This window comes from Cyprinodon variegatus, unplaced genomic scaffold (genome assembly GCF_000732505.1).
Source record: "Cyprinodon variegatus isolate N-32 unplaced genomic scaffold, C_variegatus-1.0 Scaffold349, whole genome shotgun sequence".
Lineage (NCBI taxonomy): Eukaryota > Metazoa > Chordata > Actinopteri > Cyprinodontiformes > Cyprinodontidae > Cyprinodon > Cyprinodon variegatus.
In genome coordinates, this window is record NW_015150802.1 from 236393 (window position 1) to 257841 (window position 21449).

Consider the following 21449-nt stretch of genomic DNA (forward strand, 5'->3'; position numbering starts at 1 on the left):
GGCGGAAAGAAAGTTGTGGATAAAAGTGCAACAGTGTACGAGCATTGTGCACCACGTTTTGTTTATGCTAACATCAACATGACCAACATGTCATACTAACCCCGGAATCCCACATACTCCATTAGCGCTCCGCCCCGCTGCGCTCCAGACCGCCTGCACAAAGCAAAGCCTACAGCCTCCGCTGTGGCTCCCATCCGCTCTCCTCTGAGTTCCTTGTAGATCGTAGAGGGCATGCGCGAGATGATTAAATTCAAAGCAGCAAAACATGCGGAAATCATCCATGGTTTCCGCGGATCATTAAAAATAATTACAAATCATTTTTTTTATTAATTTCATAAATTTTTATTTATTCATAAATTTTTATTTATTCATACATTTTTATAAAAAAATTTTATTTTTCGGTGTAACAATAAACATAAACCGAACCGAATCGAAAACCATGACCACGAAACCATGAACCGAACCAAACCGTGGATTTTGTGAACCGTTCCACCCCTAATATATATATATATATATATATCTCCCCAAGGCGCTCCCAGGCCAGCTGAGACACATAGTGCCTCCAGCGTGTCTTGGGTCTCACTGTGGGTCTCCTCCTGTACGTAGGTTGTTCGTAGAACATGGGGAATGCGTCCAGGAGGCATCCAAACCAGATGCCCAAGCCAAGTGGTTTCTCTCACCGTGGAGCTACGCAGCTCTACTCTGAGTCCTCCCCTGATGACTGAGCTCCTCACCTTATCTCTAAGGGAGAGCCCAGACACACTCCCGAGAAAACTCTTTTCGACCGCTTGTATCCGCTATCTCGTTATTTCGGTCATTACCCAAAGCTCATGACCATATATGAGTAGAGGTGAGTATTGGCATGAGTGTTGCAATTCGATACATGTAGCGATACTTGGGTCACGATACGATATTATCACAATGTTGCAGTATCAGTATATATTGCCATATTTTCCCCAGCTATCAAAATCAAATGATGAGATAAAACAGCAAGTGCTGTATATTTTCATCAGAAAATATTGATTAGGTATTATTATCCATGTTGTTTTTGGGTTTTCTTCCACTGTGACTGCCTCAAATACAGATATGGTGCTGCACGCACAGTTCAAGGGCTCCACAGCGCTTTCTGCCAGAGTGGTGGTGCAGAGGTAGCCCATTTTCCCATCAATGTTTTATGTAACCATTTTTTTTTTGAAAATCGATACTAAGAAGTGAAAGATCGATATTATATTGGGCAGCCGAATATCATGATATATCGCCAAAACAATTATTTCCCACACCCCTATATATGAGAGTAGGAATGTAGATCGACCGGTAAATTGAGAGAGCTTTGCTGTTAGGCTCTGTACAGTCGGTACAGTTTCCACTTCACAGCAGACGCCACACCAATTTGCCTCGATCTCCCGCTCAATCTTGCCCTCATTCATGAACAAGACCCCAAGATAGTTAAACTCCTAGGGGCAGTGCATCCTCCCCAACCTGGAGGAGGCACTCTACCCTTTTACGGCTCAAGACCTTGGTCTCGGAGATGGAGGCATTCAACATTTTTCACATGTAACTAACAATAGTTAGTGTGATTGCAGATGTGTAGAGCTTCCAGTTTCCAATCAGATACTAAGAGCATTTCCAAAAGAGGGGTGTCTCTAAGAGCATGCGCAGTACCCCTTTAAACAGAGAAACATGGTGGCCAAGACAGGGAAAGTTGAGATATCTTTCTTGGCTGTCACAACACATACAGAATAACAGGCTAAAAGAGTCAAGAGAGAGTTACAATGCATGAATAAGCAAAGAAGGAACAAAGCTTTGCAGGACCACCTCGGACTGAATCTGGACTCCCAACGTACTGTAGTCCTAGACAGTATCTTTTCACTACTTTAATTATTGAAAATTGCATGTTGTCATCTCCACTTGGAGGGGGAGGAAAGTTTCTCAATGGGAGGTTAGGGATGGGGCTTACAGTTCACACTAAACTGTTCTCCTCACTCATTGTTCAAAATTGTGCAAATGTGCACCTTTAAAGGAAAGTTTACAAAAAGTTAAATGTTCAAGGAACAACCATGTATTGAGAGGTTTGAACTATTTGATCCAGACAGAACTCTGGTGAGTTAGCTTTTTGGAAAATGTAAACGTTTATGACCTTTCATTTTAAAAGAATCAGGATCATGAAATTATAGGAATTGAGGGACTGGAATCAGAATCTGAATAACTGAAACTCAAACAACGCCCAACACTAATAATTGTTAATGCTAAACCATTTTAACTAGAATGTCTTCAGCATTTATAGTATAAATTACAATAGCTTTGCAAATCTCAGGGCAGAATTAATCAAACTGTCCTAAAATAGTCCTAAGGTAACAGAGATAAATATAGAGGAAGTGCTGACGGTATCCCTATTTTTATGAGTAAGTCCATTAGACAGTCACTAAGTGGATTTATGTGATGAATGAACTATTAACAATGGCAAGGCTTCTGCTGATTAGGTTCTTTTTGTTGGAAATAATTTTACTTGTCATTTGGGGACTCTGCAGAGCAGGTACAAACCTGCAAACTGCCAAAATCCGCTACAATGTAGACTCACATTAGCTGTTAAATGGGACTAGCGGCATTCATCTCTCCTTTTCCAGAGCAGCCGAATACAGAGTCATTTTTCTGTTGTGATGCTCATTATACAGAATGTGAGTGGACTGTGGTTGTGAAACAAGGAGAGTGTAGGTGGTGTTACGAGCATGAAAAGAAGACAAAGGCTGAATAGGAAACGCTGCACAAGATAAGACACAAACATAGAAGAAACTCTTTGGAGGGATATTACTGAGAGATTGAAATGGACCAATGTCATGCACATCAGGCATACTAAAATAGATTTAGTCATTCAAACTTGAACCAATAAACATTTCCTGACAAATATCTGACATCAGGCTATGATTTTTTCCCCCTGACTGAATAAAAGCTGGGCTACACATGGCAGCCAGTAGGGACTATTCATTCATTATAATCTGACAGTTGGTTTAGAGGCTGTCATGATTGATGACTGTCTTCTAAAACATAAAAGTAAAGAAAACAGTCATAAACTCAGAGTGACAAACGTATGATTGTAGATGAGGTGAAGAAATTATGCTTTAATATTAAAGGATTTTAAAGAGTCCCCTTTATTGTGGAGTTATTCTGTAAAACGGCATTGTTATTTCTGTTTCATAAAAAAAGTAAAAATAATAATAAAAAAACAAATGAAGGTTAAAAAGAACATTTTGAAGTAGACTTTAAAAGGTTCAACAGCAAAAGGACGTTTTGAAGGTACAGATTAGTAGCACTGATGATATGAACTTCAAATCACCTTTTCTCTGTGCCTCTGCACTCCTCATGATCCCTCATTCATGGTACCTTTGCCAGCACTTGGCTTTGACCATTGGCATACAGGTTAAGGTTACATTAAGTCATTTCTTTCCGTAGGCATGATTTTGAGGTCTTCATATTACAGAAAATTTGTATATGCGGGACAGCCTGCATTCAAATTCAGCCTCAATGAGCTCAATGAGGAAGATTATAGTTAATTTTCTTTAGCTGAGCATATACTGTGCTTTATTTTCAATTGTTGCAAGCAGCTACAGCTATCACTGTACGATGAAACCACAGGGTTTAAAAGTTTCCAACTCACAATGTTTGTTCTCACACTGTGCGACCCGACGCTCCGATGCAACGTTTAAAAACCACAGACTCAGCTCTGCAGTGAGATAGCGCTACTCGGACTTGTCTATCCGGGAGCAAAAGGAGTAGAAGAGGAATATGAAGCTCACTAGAGTAAAACGCACTGCCTTGGCCATTTGTGCAATTTTGTGTGCTGAAATCCCTCAAAAGAAAAGGTCACTACGTATTTGGACAAAGACATGGCCCAGGACACAGGCCTAGTGTCGCCATGGGGTCCCCTAAGAGCAGCTGAAGGAAATTTGTGTAGATCGGGTAGTCTGGGCATTTCTGCTTAAACTGCTTCCTCTGTGAGCTGGCCCCAGATAAAGAGGAAGAAAATGGATGGATGGCTGAGCAAACATGGCTACTATGGTCTGTTAATGTAACAGAAAGAACTCCACTTTACCTGCACCCCCGCCACGTTTGTGTTTTCATCTGAGATGAAGAAGAATCCTTGTTTGTGCATGTACACTGAGCGATTTCCCCATGACGGCTGACTGAATTTCAAACATATTTGATTTTCTCCTGACCTCACGATTCCTGATCAGGACGTGGTCGTGAGAGGCTGATTGCCGCCCGTTACCCCCTGTACAATAGACGATGCACCATCGGGCTGAAAGTCGGCCCAATCGAGAAATTCTCGCACGACTGGAAAATCGGCCTGAGAAAGGGTATAAAATCTTACAGTTTATGCCCAGCTTTAGAGCTGTGGTTATATGCAATCAGGGTAACAAGATTCCACCTGATTAATCAAAAGAGAATTGTGCTTTGTTGCATTGTTATAAAGCTGACAAATACTGCAGTTCAAGATTCACAGTCCGAACTCCACAAATTACTTTCTATATCTCTTTGCTTTAGTCAGTGTGAAACTGTGCGCAAAAGCAGTATTATGATTCTCACTTTATTATTGTCACAAATGATGGGTCATGAGTTCATTAAATTTGCCACTTTCAGAAGGCTGCTGAGATCCAGATAGTTTCACAGATTGCGTCAGTGAGTTTAAACCGACACTACAGCAACAGTAATTACCTACTGCAATACATGGGGCAAGTTGGTAGATAGTTCCATTTAAAAACAAACTCTTAGCTTGGCAGAAAGAATTAAAAATATAATTGTCATTTTAAAGGTCGTAAATCTCAGCGGGATCACTCACATATGACTGGAGTTTAAATCCAGAGTGAATTGCTTCTGTAAAACTATAAAATACAAGTTCCAAAAGCCCAGGGAAATTTTGATCGTTCATTCCCCTACTTTTTTGAGTGCTGACCTAACCCAGCTCAAGTGGAAAATGTCAGAGTTATTCTTTTAGGATGGATGTATTTGTATTCATCAGTGACAAGACTGCTCTTTGCTGGAGGCTTTTGATTCACCTTTGTCTCTACAAACCCTTAAACTGTTTTCTTGGATCAGAGTCAGGCAGCACACTTGACCAAGTACTTATTTTCTCTTTTACCGTTTCAGAAATGTTTGTTGTATTATACAGTGCTATCACATCTTCAAATCCCTTTTTTGCAATGCCACTAAAAACTGAGAGTCAGGTTACAAGCCTGGATGTTATGCCACCTTTTTTTTAAAAGGCTGTCTCCACAACTTTCACAGTACTTTATCTCAAGGATATCACATTAGTACCACTAAAAGAAGGTCAATCTCACCCTTCACATTAAACATGCTGGGACCCCTCTGCCTCATGCCTCATCTATCCGAAGGATACAATACTTTTAGTAATCAGTAATTTGTTTTTTATAGTTCGACACTTCATTCTTTATAATGAAAAAGGAATATTCTATAACTTGTGGTCGTATTGAAAGGTTTCATTAGTTGTGAATAGCATTCACAGTGTTTGAACAATTTCTTTTTCTTATTTGTGGTAACATGGAGCATGAAACTGCTCAAAAGGTCAGTGAAAGCACTTTGATTGAAGGTGGTGCATATTTGCTGTGATTAATGCTACACTGATCATTTCACTGATTTTTGGATGAAAATCAGTCTCCCCTTTTCATTCTCCCTTTTTTTTGAAGTTACAATGAGATTTTGTCAGGGGAAATTATTTTTCCACCCAGAGGCATACTAAGATCAGACAGAAATAGAGAGGCCATATGTTCAAAAGTGGGAAAGTTAAAAGACAGAATGCATACATTATCTGTGTGAAAGACATTCCTCTTTATCTGTGTATGTAAATCCCAAGGATAAATTGAATTTATAAATGACCCAGGTGGAAGAAGATACATACACACAACATCCACAGACAAGTCAGGAGTGTTTGAAGCACAGCAAAAGAAAGGTGGTGAAATGCCACGTTTCATATATATTCAATGATCTAGTAGCACTTGACATTTCTGTTTGGCTATAACATGAATGCAGGAAAAAGTAATGAATAAATAGTGTCTAGTGGTTACACTTTACACTAAACATTATTATTAAAAGACCATGTTTTAATGATTAACAGATAGTCTAGTCAAATATAGTAAGACATTTTCTATGCTGATAAGGTAAATTCCATGATGATTGGTTCTGTTTAAAGTCAATACAGAAAAAGCCTAAATGTATTAAAGTAAAAAAAAATAAGTGCAGTGAGAACAATGAGCTTATGGGCTGCCGGGGTCTTTCTGCATGGAGTTTGCATGTTCTCCCTGTGCATGCGTGGGTTCTCTCTGGGTACTCCAGCTTCCTCCCGCAGTCCAAAAACATGACTATTAGGTTAATTGGCTTCTCTAAATTCTCCTTAGGGGTGAGTGTGAGTGGTTGTTTGTCCTGTTTGTCTCTGTGTTGCCCTGCGATGGACTAGTGACCTATCAAAGGTGTACCTGCCTCTCGCCCATTGACAGCTGGAGATAGGCACCAGCATATGAAATATTAGATATATACCGTACAGTTGAAAGTAGTTTTTCATTGGAAGAGTTTTCTTTTTCACTTTCTTATGGTAAAACAGAATGAAGGTTTTTTGACATTAATTAGGACTACATGCCAGACTAAGTGCAACTTCTTTCTATAGATATTTGTTATTACTTTTTTAAATTCTTACGTTAATGTACAGTATGTACGCCCACACAATGACGCAATAAGCAACATAGGATAAATCTCAGGCGAATCTGTGGACACATGGTAGAGCAGCACCTCACACAAACCACTTGGTTTGTAACATAGTGGGGAAATAAAAAGAAATCAGGAGATATAAAGAAGAGAAACCACAGTCTGGTTCATCCTGAAAATCTCCAGACTCTTAAGGGTCCCTCCTTCATCTGTTCACAAATTTACAGCGCTCAGTGTAAACACCATGAGAAAGTCCAGTTGTTGCTTTATTTAAAGCAGACATTGGCTCTGTATCTCAAAGATTAATGTGTTTTTGGGCAGATTGTAAGCATAGAACATGGGGCAAAAGCAAAATACCTTGCTAAGATCGCTTTATCTAGTGTAGAAAATGGTCCTGTTTTTATTTATTTTATCTCTTTTCATGCACTCTTTCCTGTCTCTATCTCCCTCCTTTTCTCCCTTTAGATCTCACTCCCCCTTTCTTTCTTCTCCCTTTCCATGTCCTTTGTATACGATTTTACTCTGCAAATAATGTTCAGTTAAGTATAACATACAAGTATCAAAGCAGAACCTTATGGCAACAGTAATACTGCTCAGCAAAGCTGTTGGGCTATCAGCTAGCTGTGGGACATCAATTCCCAGAGCTATATAAGGTAAACAGGACACAATAAGAAAAAACAAACAAACAAAAAATAACAGAAATTTGCTCTGTGTTTCAGAGATGAATGTGTTTTGGGGCAGACTGTCAAGCATACAACGTGGAGTAAAAGCAAAAGTAGTAGTAAATACTCCTGCATCACTAAGCCTTTATTCCATAAGTAACACCAGATTACAGTTTGTAAATACACCCATATTACTGCAATAACTAGGGCTGGGCGATAAACCGGATTTTTACTGTTACCGTCATTCACCACTATATCCGGCGACAATTTTCCTATGTGAGTAAAAGAAATAAACTTAATTCTGCCGTTTTTCCTTTGTGCGAGGGTGGCTGGTATTTCCTTCCCTTTCAAGACACTGAAGCATGTGGGGAAATTACGGGACTCCACCAATCCAGTCAGAAGCATAAACAAAGATAAAGGCGGATGAGCCCATTGAAGAAGCTTCTAACCAGCTGTAAATGATATAACATCAGTTAATCTTGTGGAGCTAAGCAAGAGCAGAGATGGAGCTGAGCATGCAGAGAAGAAATCGAGGGCGCATTGTCAGAGTCCCTCGGCAGACCGGTTTTGAGTGACGGTTTGCGAGCTTAAAAGATGAAGATCGTTCTCACTGCACGCTCAGTTCGGTGGCATGGAAATTACGTCATAAATGTTGAGCAAAAGAACACAAAATGTCTGAGTTTGTCTGAAAAAAGCTCCATTTGGAAAAGGCTCCATTAACTTTGCACAAAAATGTTTGCAAGAAAGGTTATATTTTTCTACTCTTCAATGAGACATTGCTAAATGTTTAAACCTGAATGGGTACAAGGCTTTAATATTTATAAATAAATAAGCTGTATTTTCTGCACTTGCCTTTTTTCTTATACAGGAGTTGGAGCATTTATCGTACTTTTATCGTTATCAAGGTAAAACTTCGTAATTTATTGTGGTATTGATTTGAGGTCATACGGCCCTGCCCTAACTTTAACTCACCAAATGGATCAGACAATGAGGGGGAAACATCATGTGGAAATAAGAAGTAACAGCAATATTGCAGAACATAAGCCAAAAAGTTAAAGCTTGGGGCACAGACAGGATGTCCAAATGGACAAAAAAAAACAAAAACAAAGCACACATTCAGAACAGTTTTAAAGTGGCTTAAAGATTACAAGTGTTATGTTTTGGTATAAACATAGGCCTTAAACTGTGTGTGAGCATGGCAGCCTACAAATCTGGCAATGGACAAAAACCTCAGGTTGAAGGATACAATTAAGATGTTGGACTACAATCATAAGCATCAAGAGGCATTATTACCTAATCCTAAGGGAATGTTTGCAGGCTTATTACTTTTATTCTGAAGATAAATCTAATCAGAGTGGAATCAATATTTAACTGATAAGCGGTACAGCCTTTTCAGTAGATATTTAAATGCCTGCTTCTGTTTATTCTCACTTATCTGAGTCACGGCAACTACCACACTCACATCTGGGTTAAAGCATAAGGGAGGGTAATTCCCATGGTGTAATGCAACATGCCTATGCAGCTGTAGTCTGCTTGCCTTCATTTTAAGGCTGTAGTAGTTATCTACTTAAATGCTATTAATCATTGATCATAAAGCCATTTGGCAATCAGTGTGATACTACAAACTTTGAGTTGGGAGCATAACTCACCACAGTTTTCCTCATCAGCCTGATTTCCACAGTCATCTATGCCGTTGCAGTGCAGGAGCTGCGGGAGGCAAACTGTCAGATTGCCACAGGGAAAATATCCAAGTGGGCATGTAGTCTTCTCCTCTGTGGTATTGAATGCTGCAATAATAATAAAAAAAGACCAAAACATGACTTCAATGTCAATCATTTAAGAATGAAAATATGTGTAGTTCTATGCACTGGATGACTGGGGGGTCTTTACTGAGGAAGATGTTTCTATTTTTACTGCTATTATGGAGCAGGTTTATAGCTGGCTGTTTTAGTAAACAAGATATATTGCCTCATGTTTTGCATTTCATATACAGAATGCCATGCCATTTCTGTCACTATATTGTTTTAGCTCCTTTCATAACATCGTTTCTCTCTCTATGACAATAATTGCCAAAACCATGGCCACTACTCTTTTTTACACAGCTGCACATCAGAACAAAAGTCATATTATGTTCCCTTTAACATAAAGCAGGTCAATTTCATATTTTATTTAAGATTTTCGTGTATTTCAAACAGCTGCTGAAACGGAAAAGTAGAGAGAAAAATGAAAACTGTATTAAGATTCATTACACTTGCAGTCCGTTCAGCAAACACAATAAATTAAATTGCTTTTACAATAATGGTTAAATCAATTCATTCAGTAGCGACTCACTGTCCCAGCTTTTTTTTCTGCTACTCAATAAATCTGTCCTGTTCACACTTAAAAGCAGAGGAAATGTATAAAGAGTTAAAGCCTGCTTTAGCATCAACAACAGAGCATGAATCATTGATTATAATTGATTAAGAAATTGCAAACATAGCTCAGCGAGAAAAAATATTTTTAAACAGTCAATCATTAGCAAATTGCTTTGGCTAGTTTAAAACTAAATGCAAGAAACATCAACAAGCAGCAAAATTACATATTATAATGACTCATGATGAATAACAACTACATGTTGTGATGACCTGAAATACAATGAGGCTAATTAGTACATCTCTATCTGACCAACGGCGCAGTGTGATCACCTCAGGTGACTGTGACCCATGTTTCCGAAGACAGCGGGGGAAAATCTGTTTTCCTGAACTGCTGCATAATTAACTTACAAGTTTTGAAACACCTCAGCACAGAACAGATAAAAGCTACATAAATAAAAAATAAAAAAACAATATGAACATGCCATTCTTCAACAATTTATTAGGTTGAAGCAATAAAGCTGAATTTCTGCATGCTGAAGAGGTTGTTTGCACTCAGCAATAAGAAATAATGTGTTCTGATTTTAAAAGAGATTTTCATGAAGCTGTTTAACATATTTTAAGTATCTCTGCATGCGCTCTGTGATGACCTGTGACCACATCCCCTTTGCACACTGTAGAGCAAATGAATGCTCAACACATCATCCAATCAGTCCAGTTATAGTCGGAAGGTAACAAACACTAGCACAAAATTTGTTCTAGTTTAGAAGCTTACTTATTTAACTGGAGTGCAATCTTGACTTTTTTTTTTAAAGGAAGAGAATCCACATGCTGAAAATCCACTTTATTGGCTGAAATATTATGCTTTTCATGAGTGCACCAACTTCAGAAATAAGTGCAAATGTATAAACACCGGAGAATAAAATGACCATTATAAGAGTATTTATAGTTTTTTTTTGCCACCGCAATAGAGATTGCAGTGATTTTTCTAAGGCACTAAGCAACCCCAATATTCCTTTTATGTACAGAAGCATCAGGAAATGGAAACAAGTTAAAGGTACATTCTGTTTTTGTTTACCTCTTCATCTAAGACACTTAGAGAATCCATAAATAATCAGAGAGACAAAACATAATAGCATCTTAGTAAAAGACACCTTATGAAATCATCTTTCAAATTTGACACAACGAAAAAGAGAAATAAAATCATTCTCATGAGTTCATAACAACTGAAACAAAAATGTAAGAAATTCTACCAACTTCCCTTTATCTTAAATTCACAATGCTTCAATTAAAATGTTATATTCCTACATCAGCCATAAACTATATACTGATTAGAGCCCCCAAACTAAAGGAAATTATGTTTCATGAAGGCTAAACTAAATTACTTTCAATCCCAAACATAAATTCACACAATTTTAAACACACCTATTTTAAATATTTGTTATAAATGTCTCATTCAAAATGCAATTACAAATATTTTTTTATTAAAATAAACAAAGTTGTCCATATTTCATAATACTACAGCTATGCAGCCTTGAGATAGTAATGACTTTTGGAGTCAGCAGTCGGGTACTAGGTATTTTTGTCCGCACCTAAGGCAGTATTAATATTATGACCCCTTTCCTTAGCTGTAATTCAGAGACCCAAATGCATCTGTAATGAAGCATGTCGGTCAAATTCTAGCCTTTGTACCAGAAAAATGAGGCATGAGAAAACAAAACAATCCAAAACCCATTCTAGCAGACACAATGTCCCTGTTCCTTTCTTGCATCCTTTTCACTGTATAATAATATGATTATAAACCATAAATGAATATGTTTATATTAGGAATGCATAATATCAAATTGTGCATCTTATTGGTAATACAGACGGACTTATACAGTTTTTTTTAAGGCTGATACTGTTTATTTTGTTATTAGATAAATCAATCCTCAGTATGTACTTGCGACATATTGATATAAATGATATAGCTTTTTTTTCCACTTAGCCATTTACATGACAAAAAACAACAACAATATGAAATCATGCACCAATTTTGATTTAAAAGCGTAAATATTTACTAGCAAGTCAAACAAAAAAAATATAATAAGAAGCAGATGAATGGGGTGGCAATGCATGAGCTTCACCTGATCTCAATGCATGGCTGCTAAATGCATTAATGAATCGACCAATAAATGCATGAATAGTGCAAAAAAAAAAAAAAAAAAAAAAACTAACATAACCCAGCTGATGTATCACTCCATCTCAGATTGGAATAGGCTGATATTAGCCTTCAAATTATTGTAAGGCATTGTCCTCCCCATTAATATAATACACCCAATATAAATGATTCAAGACATTCATTAACCATTTGTGGCAGACCACAGTCCAGACACTTTGGAATTTCTGTTCAGATAAAAGGTTTTTTTTTTTTTTTTTTGAAAATCAAGTAAGTATTAAGCCCATGTCCGCAGGTCATATGCACCCAACTGTCTGTCCAAGTCTGTTACAGAACTAAAAATGTTTAACAAACAGATATCTGAATCTTTATTTGCAACCTATGCACAGCACAGGAGGGAGAAAACCACATGGTGTCTGTAATTAAGTCTACATAGAAAAAAAAAAAGAAAAAAAAATGATCTTGCTATCTGGTATCAGGCAGTTGAGTTGTAAAATATCCGTACATTGATGTTGGCCACAGTTGAAAAATTGTGCATCCCGATTTAGATAAAATAAACAGATTTAAGATTCAAGGAAAGGACTAGGTTTTAGATTGCTCTGAAGACATAAATATTGTGCAAAACTCACCAAGCAATTTGTCATGGAAACATTAAAGTCTCCACTTGTGAGAGATTCAGAAAAATGCAAAATCAACAAAAACATGGGTGTCTAATCTTAGAGGCAGGGAAAATAAAAAACTGTCTCAGCTAAATCCACTGCAGGTTTAGTCAGGTAGAAGAAGAGGTTAATGGCTCAGTTTTTGACCAATTTCAAATGTTGGACAGAATGCTTTACATTTGATTTTTAAATACTTTGGCAAACTGTTGAGTTTATGGTCTTTTCAATAGCTGCAAGGTGCCTAAATCCTTTTAAAACAAGGTAAAATGCCACAGCTCCAGTACCTTGCTAGACAACTGGTATTAGGTATTTTGCTGACACGCTGTTTGGTTTCTCCTAATTTATCGTTGTTATAGGAAAACATTTCTCCTTTGCTTCAAAATACACTGTCCCAGCATTTTTGTGTTTTATGAAATTAAACTTTCCAAAATGTTGTCTTGCTGCATATTCTGACTAATTTCCCTGTTGTGAACATGAATAGTAATTGAGTCCAAGATTGAATTCTGGGTTTTATGTATCATTTATCTGACTTTATTTAAGTTAGTGAATAGCTGACCCAATAATGTTTCTGAAATATTAGCAGCTTAGCTAATGAAAGAATTGATTAATCCACAAAGTTGCCCTTGGCATTAAAGTGTCAGATTTTCTGCATTAATTTCCTTTCAGATATGTGACTGTCACTTGTTTTCGAGGAATATAGCAGCTTTAAATCTGTTATTTAGACTGCTTCCAGTCTTATAAAAAGCAAGATCTAATTTATTTTTATACTAGAGATATAAATAAAATATATGTTATCACCTCTGTAAGAAACTAAATACTGCAGGATAACCAGAATGGTAGGAATAATCTGTATAAATGTTTGATGTAACCTGAAAGTAGAATAGGTAATATGATGCATTTTTTCTTCTTCTCTCAAGGGAGCAGGAAAGTCCCTAAAACGAAATGATAATCTTTCTTTATCTTTTACCGTGGATGATGGCGCGTGTTAAATTTCATTAGTAAAATCAGAGATGGATGATTGGGAAGCCACCTGGGATTTTTAAAATAGTATCTGACTCAGGTGCTATTCTTTGAGAGAGTAATTTGGTTCATATTCTGATATAAACTTATAGGAACAATACTGCAAATCCTGGCTGATGACAATTTCCTATTTTCTTTGAGGCCGGACTGACATTAATCTTTTTATCCTGAGGATAATGCAAGATTAAACCCATAAAAGTATAAAATGCTGGGTTCTTTAATAGAGCTACTAGTTTAAAAAATTAGAAGCAGGAATTAGATTCCCAAGTCCTGTATGATTCAGAGCAGAATGCAATGTACACCATATGAATCTGCATCATTTCGGATTTAACTTTTTTTTTAATTTTGAGATCATTAAAATTGTAAAAAAGAATAAAAAAAATCTATTTAGACTTGTTTTATTTGCCAAGTTTGCGAAAAAGTAAGGAATTTGACCTTGGTTTGACTTTGCTGTCAACGTACCATTTTATATATAAACATTTCTGAAAAATTGCTTTGACATTTTTTTTGTTTGTTTTTGTTTGGTTTCTAGGATGTGTGGGCTGTGTAGAGATTAGCTCTTTTTTCCACCTTGTGAATATTTTATACCTAAAGCCTGTTTGATTTAAGATTATCCAGTGCTGGAGATTTAGCAACTGCTTAATCATTTGTTTAATTGTTTAGACAGCACAGCACTGTTACCAAGATTTATTGTTTTAGTTGGCACCTATTCAGTTTTGTTTTTTTTTCTCTCATAGTAATATAGTTTTCTCTCATAGTAATTAAATAGTTTTTGTGTTCTAGTTAGGTAGTGTTGAACTGAATAAGTTATAGGGAAATTATTGCAACTTCTACTGTAGAAAATAGTTTTATTTTCTGTGCTTATTTTAAGTGTGATCAGAGCATTCCTTTCAAGTTAACAGTTTATAATACAATGACATTTATTGCTATTTGGGCTAATAATTCATAATTACAAATGCAGTTATGGGTTAAAAATATAAGAATCTAATGATGGTTAAACAAAACCAAGCTTTTGTTTTTTTCAACAAACAGATTTGCTAGCAAATTCAGTTAACTTTTTATTGACGATCAAAATTGTTAAGAATAATCAATTAATGGGGAAAGTGGAGCAGGAGATCGACAGGCGGATTGGTGCGGTGTCTGCTGTGAAGCGGGCGCTGTACTGGTCCATTGTGGGGAAGAGAGAGCTGAGCTGAAAGGCAAAGCTCTTGATTTACCGGTCGAGCTACGTTCCTACCCTCATCTATGGTCATGAGCTTTCGGTCATGACCGAAATAACGAGATCCTGGATACAAACGGCTAAAATGAGTTTTCCCCGTAGTGTGTCTGGGCTCTCTCTTAGAGATAGGGTGAGGAGCTCAGTCATCCGGGGAGGACTCAGAGTAGAGCCGCTGCTCCTCCACGTGGAGAGGAGCCAGTTGAGGTGGCTCTGGCATCTGGTTAGGATGCCTCCTGGACGTCTCCCTTGTGAGGTGTTCCAGGCACATCCCACTGGGAGGAGACCCAGAGGGAGACCCAGGACACACTGGTTGGACTATATTTCACGGTTGGCCTGGGAACGCTTTTAATTTCTTCACAGATCTTCTTAGGTGAAGTATCTCTAATTTAAAATTTTTACTTTTAAATGAAGTACAGTAAGTTACATGTTCTACATGGGTATCTTAATAATATAAAAAGACAGGCATTTAATTATGTGCTTTAAATTAAGACATTTTTGACCAGAACCTTTGAAAAACAATGTCCTTAGTCATTTACTCTCCTTTACTGACATTAACAAAGTCTCATTATGACCTTGGTGCCATCTGTGATTATGTTATTTATGCCTGACTTTGCACAATTTCTGAGACTTTATTAAATTTTGCAATATTGTACAAATGAGAAAAAGCTCAAATTAGAGATGTGCAGAAAACCTAGTCCATTCATTTTTTTTTATTTCAAAACTAGATTACTACACTTCTTCACTCTGCAGCAAATTCAGAATAATAGCATTTTACCTATTCCGAATCTGCTCTGAAAACAGAAAAGATGGATCACTTCTCAATTTCTTGTTAGTGTTTGATGGATCTCAGATAAACACCATATATATATAAAAACAAATCCCCCTCACATAAAAAGCACTAATTTTTGAGTGTTTTAGGTCATTCTCATCTATCCCTGGTAATGCTACTATAGGCTTAGGCTGCTGGGGGACATGCTGACCACTTTCTACTACTCCTTTACAATTATGCACTATCTAGATTAGTGTTTCTCATGTCTGGTTCTCAAGTACTACTGTTTGTACATTGTAGGGGTCTCATTGGTACCACGCACACCTTACTTACATGAAGGAATAATTAACAGGCTTCCACAATGCTTCACGGCTGCTGAGGAGCTCATGCAATCACGAGAAACAGAGAGACATCTAAAATATACAGAGCAGTACTTGAGGAGCAGGATTGGGAGCCTTAGAAGAATCTAGATTATTGCACCAATAGCTTCCATTAAACTTTACATTCTCTCTTTTTCTACTCAAAATGAGATTTAGTCCAGTGTTTCAATATGTCGGTGACATTTTCCTGTAGGGTGCCACCGGCAAAGCTTTTACTGACAATCTTAATTCTCTAGTATATAGATTATTCTGTCTTTACTTAACTCTAACTTAGTCTTTCTTGGCATTTCATCTAAAGGAGGAATATATAGATTTCTTTTAACATAATTTTTTTTTACTAAGTGACAAAATAAACTGGTCTGTTGATTTGTTGTTTTATATCTAAAATTATGTAAAAAGAAATAGTGATGACATTTACAGTAATATATAATATGACTGAACATGGCTGCATAATTTAGCATATAAATTGGTTCTGTTTTTCTCAAGGCAACTTCTTTTAAAGAATTGCCAATATAAAAACAAAACCATGGTTATTAATTAATATCAAATCAGCTAAATATATGAATATATATACATTAAAGAAAATACACACACAGTAATTCCAGGTAATATATTATTTAAATGGTCAAAAGACGGTCAATACCTTTTTATTTTGAGTCAGACTGGTTTGCATATTTTTGTTCACTTAATGGATAAATGTACGATTTTAATAATACTTATGTTATATGGAAATTTGTTCCATGACCTTAAAGTAAGAGTACAGATATGCACGTGTGAAAGTATTGTATCTGATCTGACAATCCTCTTATCCCTTGCCATTTATTGCCGCTTCTTTATAACCAACAAGAGAAAAATCTTTAGACTTGTTTTGCTGATAAACTTTCAGCAAACAGCAAGGATTGGAATAAAAATCTCTGAAATATGTGAAACGGAAGAGGAAAGGACAATCAAATAAAACAGGTTGCTTGCTTGGATAGAAAGCCAGTGGGATAAGACCTCCACCGACTACATTTGCCATTGTTAGCACATGCTGAAGCCAAACAAACACTGATAAGGAATATTGCACACATTGTCCAAGCACCAGGAGGTAGCTGATCGCAGATGCTCCTCTGTAAGTCAGGAGAAAACCACTGGCAGTGCCTTGATAACTGTTGTAGTATTCAAATAAACACATAAGTCTGTTGGTCCCACTAACGTGTTGCTTTATTTATCAGAGGCAAGGAAATTAACTGATCTGCTGCCGATTGAGGAGGAAAGGTTGAATTTACAAGCTATTCCTCCAAAGACTCCTAGTTTAAAGTGTTCCAATGTAAAACTTTGAAATTATAGTAAAGCGAATTTCTTGAGTGTATTCCCTTTTATTGATCTTTACACAGCAGCTTCACCTAGTAACACAGAATCCCATCTAAGCATCAGCTGACAGAATGTATCTTTACAGTTAGGGATGCCTCATTGCACAGCTGATGCTGATTCGAATACAAAGATTATCCAAACCTCTTAGAAAATCTACAACATTAAGCTAAAAAATATGATCTTGACATGGGATAAAGATTTTTAATTAATGTCTATTGCTATAATGGCGTGAATTTCAGAAGTTAAAACGACTTTTACTCGTCTTCATTAGAGGATGGCATCGAGCATTGCCTCATTAAAGCTTTCAGAAACAATTTAAAGGCAACATGAAGGAACAATATCAACATACTCAGTAAAATCTCTTCGAGGAAGTCCTGTTTCAATCTTTCATTTGTTTTATGGTTTTATTCAGTGCAGTCTTTAAAGGCAAATCTATAAATTGTAAAACACGGATAAAAAGAGTTCATTATCTGGTGAGTGAGATGGAGATGCTGAACTTACCCGAAACTGCATAGGCGAAAATCACTGCCAAGAAAACTTGCATGGTTCCCCTGGAAGTTCTCCTATAAAACAACCCTGGGATGAGGAAAGGAGCGGGTATTTTTTTTTTTTTTTTTAAATCTAAGCCGATAATATGCGCGTTGACAGTGGTGAAGAGAAGGTGGTCTGATCCGGAGAACAGCAGCAGAGAAGACCTGTGATCGCTTCGCAGGGTCGGAGCGGTCTGCAGCCTCTCCTGTTTGAGGGAAACGTTAAAAGAGTTGCCATGTTCTGACGCACAGGGAGGAAGCGGGCGGCACAGGTGGAGCAGCGCGGAGCGCAGCGCACTGACGCGCAGAGAGGGAATCACCATTCACACATAACCACCACCGACAGGGACTTACTAAAACAAAAATACATCTCGACTTAATTAGAGCGAGTGAACTCTCCAGAGCAGTAGGCTTCTGCGCATCAGATGACAAATTAACCAATTATTTTAATATCTACTCGTTAGATTAAATTCCGTTTGCTTTTACAGATTATTTTCCACAGTCAGGGATTTCTATCTGATTTAGACGCTTTAAATCAGCTTCTGATTTTGCCTTTCTCTGTTTTTTGTTTTGTTTATTTATATATATATATATATATATATATATATATATATATATAGAACACAAAATAGTAATTTCACAAAAAACAAAAAAACAATCAGCCTACATCATGTCATCTTTCTGGGTCTGGCCGGAAAATTTCGTCCGCATAGCATGCGACATCCTCCAGTCCAAGGAAATTTGCTTCATTCTTATTCTGTGGTGTGCAAGTACACGACTTAGTGAAGAAATGTTTACACTGTGTATATTTTGAAAGATGGTGTCATTATCAATTATGATGATTCTCACTCTTCTCACTCTTACTTCTTCATCCATTGTACTCCACATAGACAGCTCACCTGTGGCTTATTTATAGTGCTTAGGCTGATTGCAAAGTGAACTAATTATCTAAAACAGTTTTCACATGTGAAAGTGTGCCAGACAGTTGGCAAAATAGTGTTAATGATAGCCATACATGTGTATAATTTTGCTAGGAGTGTGTTGGAAATTTGGTAACAGAGTGTTGTGCAGTGAATTGTGCCTACAGTTTTGCAAAATGTGTGTTACAAAATTGCAAACTGAGTGCAATGCAGTGTTTGTGCTTTTAGTTTCGCAAACTCAGTGAGTGGTTTTGCTATACGTATTAATAGTTTTAGAAATTGTGCTACAAGAATCACGATTAGCGCTTAAGCATTCAGAAAAAAACTGTAATAGTTTTAGAAATTGTGCTACAAGAATCACGATTAGCGCTTAAGCATTCAGAAAAAACTGTAAGTGTGAATAAACAGCAATACTTGAAATTTGGATCCTCGTATGTTTACATGACACTATGACAAAAGTATGACCTCAAATTGACATCTGTACACAGAGAAAGCCAGATGTGTTTTGTATTCATACCATTAGTGTGTAGTTGGCACATTGTGTGCTTAGTAGATGATGGCTTGTGTTTACTGTTTGATACGAAAACACAATTTTTACAAAGGTGTGAAGAGTTAATCTAGCTGTGTTCGCTTTTTCAAGAGAACTACAATGTTTTGATAAATGGGTGAAAGGTTTTCTTGTTTGTGTGTAGAGTTTTGCAAAAATAGCTAATAGTTACAAAAAATTTGCTTAAGCAATCAGAAAAAACTGTAATATTTATATTCATATTTAAAAATTATATTCATAATTCATATTTATATTTAAAAATCAGTTAACTTTTATTTCATTTATTCAGTGGCCCTTATCCTCTTCTGTAAATGTCAGATCAATAAAGTTGAATAATTATTATTAATGAATGATGTAATTTCCTCATGCCATCTTGATCTGTAACATCAGCCAAAATCTCAACTGTTAATATCAGCTTTGGTTTTATGTAGCTACAGAAAAAAAGGAACCTAATCCAAAATCATCCGCCTCAAAAAATAAGCCCCAGTAGATGGATTTTACTTGCCTTTTGCCCTTTCTCACAATTAAAACAAATAGAAAGAAAGTAGTTTTAAAATTATGTTGGAAAGTGATGGCACTCTGTGTGCTATTAACAGCACTTTTAGAGGAAAAAAGAACTGGGAGCTTGTCATCATTACAGTGTCCTAGTTTTATCCACTTAAGTCAGTAAGGTATTCATCCTTATCTTTCCTATTCAGATAGTAACAAACTGAACAACACTGAAGTACAAAAACTAAAATAATGGTTTGACTCAATGCAAAAAAAATACAAATCTGTGCAAATGAATTAGCTGCATACAATCAGCATTATATCTGACACATTCACTTCTTCATGCATTTGCCCCCCAATTCATTATATATATTTTTCTTCTAGCAATTTCTAGACAGCAGTAGACCTGTGTGGTTTGTAAAAATCAAAATTTCCAGAGGGGATTCAGGCTATTTATTTAATAACTCCTTTTATCAGAAATGGTAGATTTTATTTCAACTTTGATTTATTTACTTACTGATTATTCCGTATGAAGGTGACAGTTGAGAGTTGTTTATCTGCAGCCAAAGTGACATAATTCTGAAGGCATCTACACAGCCCAAAAGTATAACATTTCATTATTTGCTGACAACTCACCAAGTGGGGGCGTTATAAGGTCGATACCTTGAAATGGAGCCAACATGGCAGCCTCTGCCTCAAAAGTTTTATGTAATCAATCCACAAAGGTATGCAAGGCCTTTTTTGGCATATCCCTTTACACTAGCTTAAGTGCTTTATAGCAAGTAAGGTAGAATATACATAAAGCAGCATTAAGATAAAACCTAGTAGACAAAAAGATGTAAAAAAAGAAAACAAATTTAGGCTACACTGTAAAAGTTATTAAAAGCTGTCCTTAATAGATAAGTCTGAAGAAATTACTTTAAGAAGGCTGGATCAGAAATCACCAAAAGAATAGAGATGTTTTTGTCTGCCATTACACATGAATAAATGTCCGTACAATTACAATCTTAATATGTTTGCCCACTGTTTGCAATTTTAACAGCTTTGCTTTTTTTTGGAATTCGAGATCCAAATACAATATTACTCAAGGCCTTGTGTTTATTTAATGTCTCTACATCTTCGCTTTAAATCATCATAGTGTTGTTATTTTTGTTCATTGGGTTGTTTATTTTATTCTTAGTTCATTACATCCCTTCCCCTGCCCCTCTTTCACATTCTCTTCGGCAAGATGTAGAGGTCAACAAAAAGGTAAAGGATTTAATAAAACGGAAAGGGTTTATTATAGGAATGGTATGTTTTAATCCAATCTGGCTTCTGGTTCCCAGGATGCTTTTGGATCAGCACTGAGTAGATCAAAAAATTATAATCTAATTATCCAATTACAGTGAATGAGGAGATTTGCTTTACCAATGTCAACGGTGGGGAGGGTTCTGGGAGGTGGAGTTTGCCACTAAGGTTGTCGTTTGCAAAAAGCTCTCTGACTTGATCCGGACACCACAAATTATAGTTCCTACCTCCTGTTAATTGCTAATACCCCTTCACCTTTTGTGGTGTCAACAGTGAGAACACTATCAAGCATACATTTCATGAAATAATGTGGTTTTGTTCAATTCTGTAAAGTGTACTGTGCCTATACGTCCTGTCATCCAAAAGATTATGGGCAACTTTATAGCTCCTAGTG

At 36.6% G+C, this 21449-nt stretch overlaps 1 protein-coding gene across 1 annotated transcript in view; it reads right to left on the reverse strand.

Annotated features, from left to right (window-relative positions):
- The window catches only part of rxfp1 (relaxin/insulin-like family peptide receptor 1), a 141463-nt gene extending 123631 nt beyond the window's left edge, over positions 1-17832 (reverse strand). The window contains exons 1-2 of the mRNA XM_015385815.1: positions 17784-17832; positions 9023-9160 (exon numbers count right to left, since the gene is read on the reverse strand). Coding sequence (XP_015241301.1) covers positions 9023-9160; positions 17784-17826 — 181 coding nt within the window. The 5' untranslated portion in view covers positions 17827-17832. The remainder of the gene's footprint in view (positions 1-9022; positions 9161-17783) is intronic.
- Positions 17833-21449: the final 3617 nt, after the last annotated feature.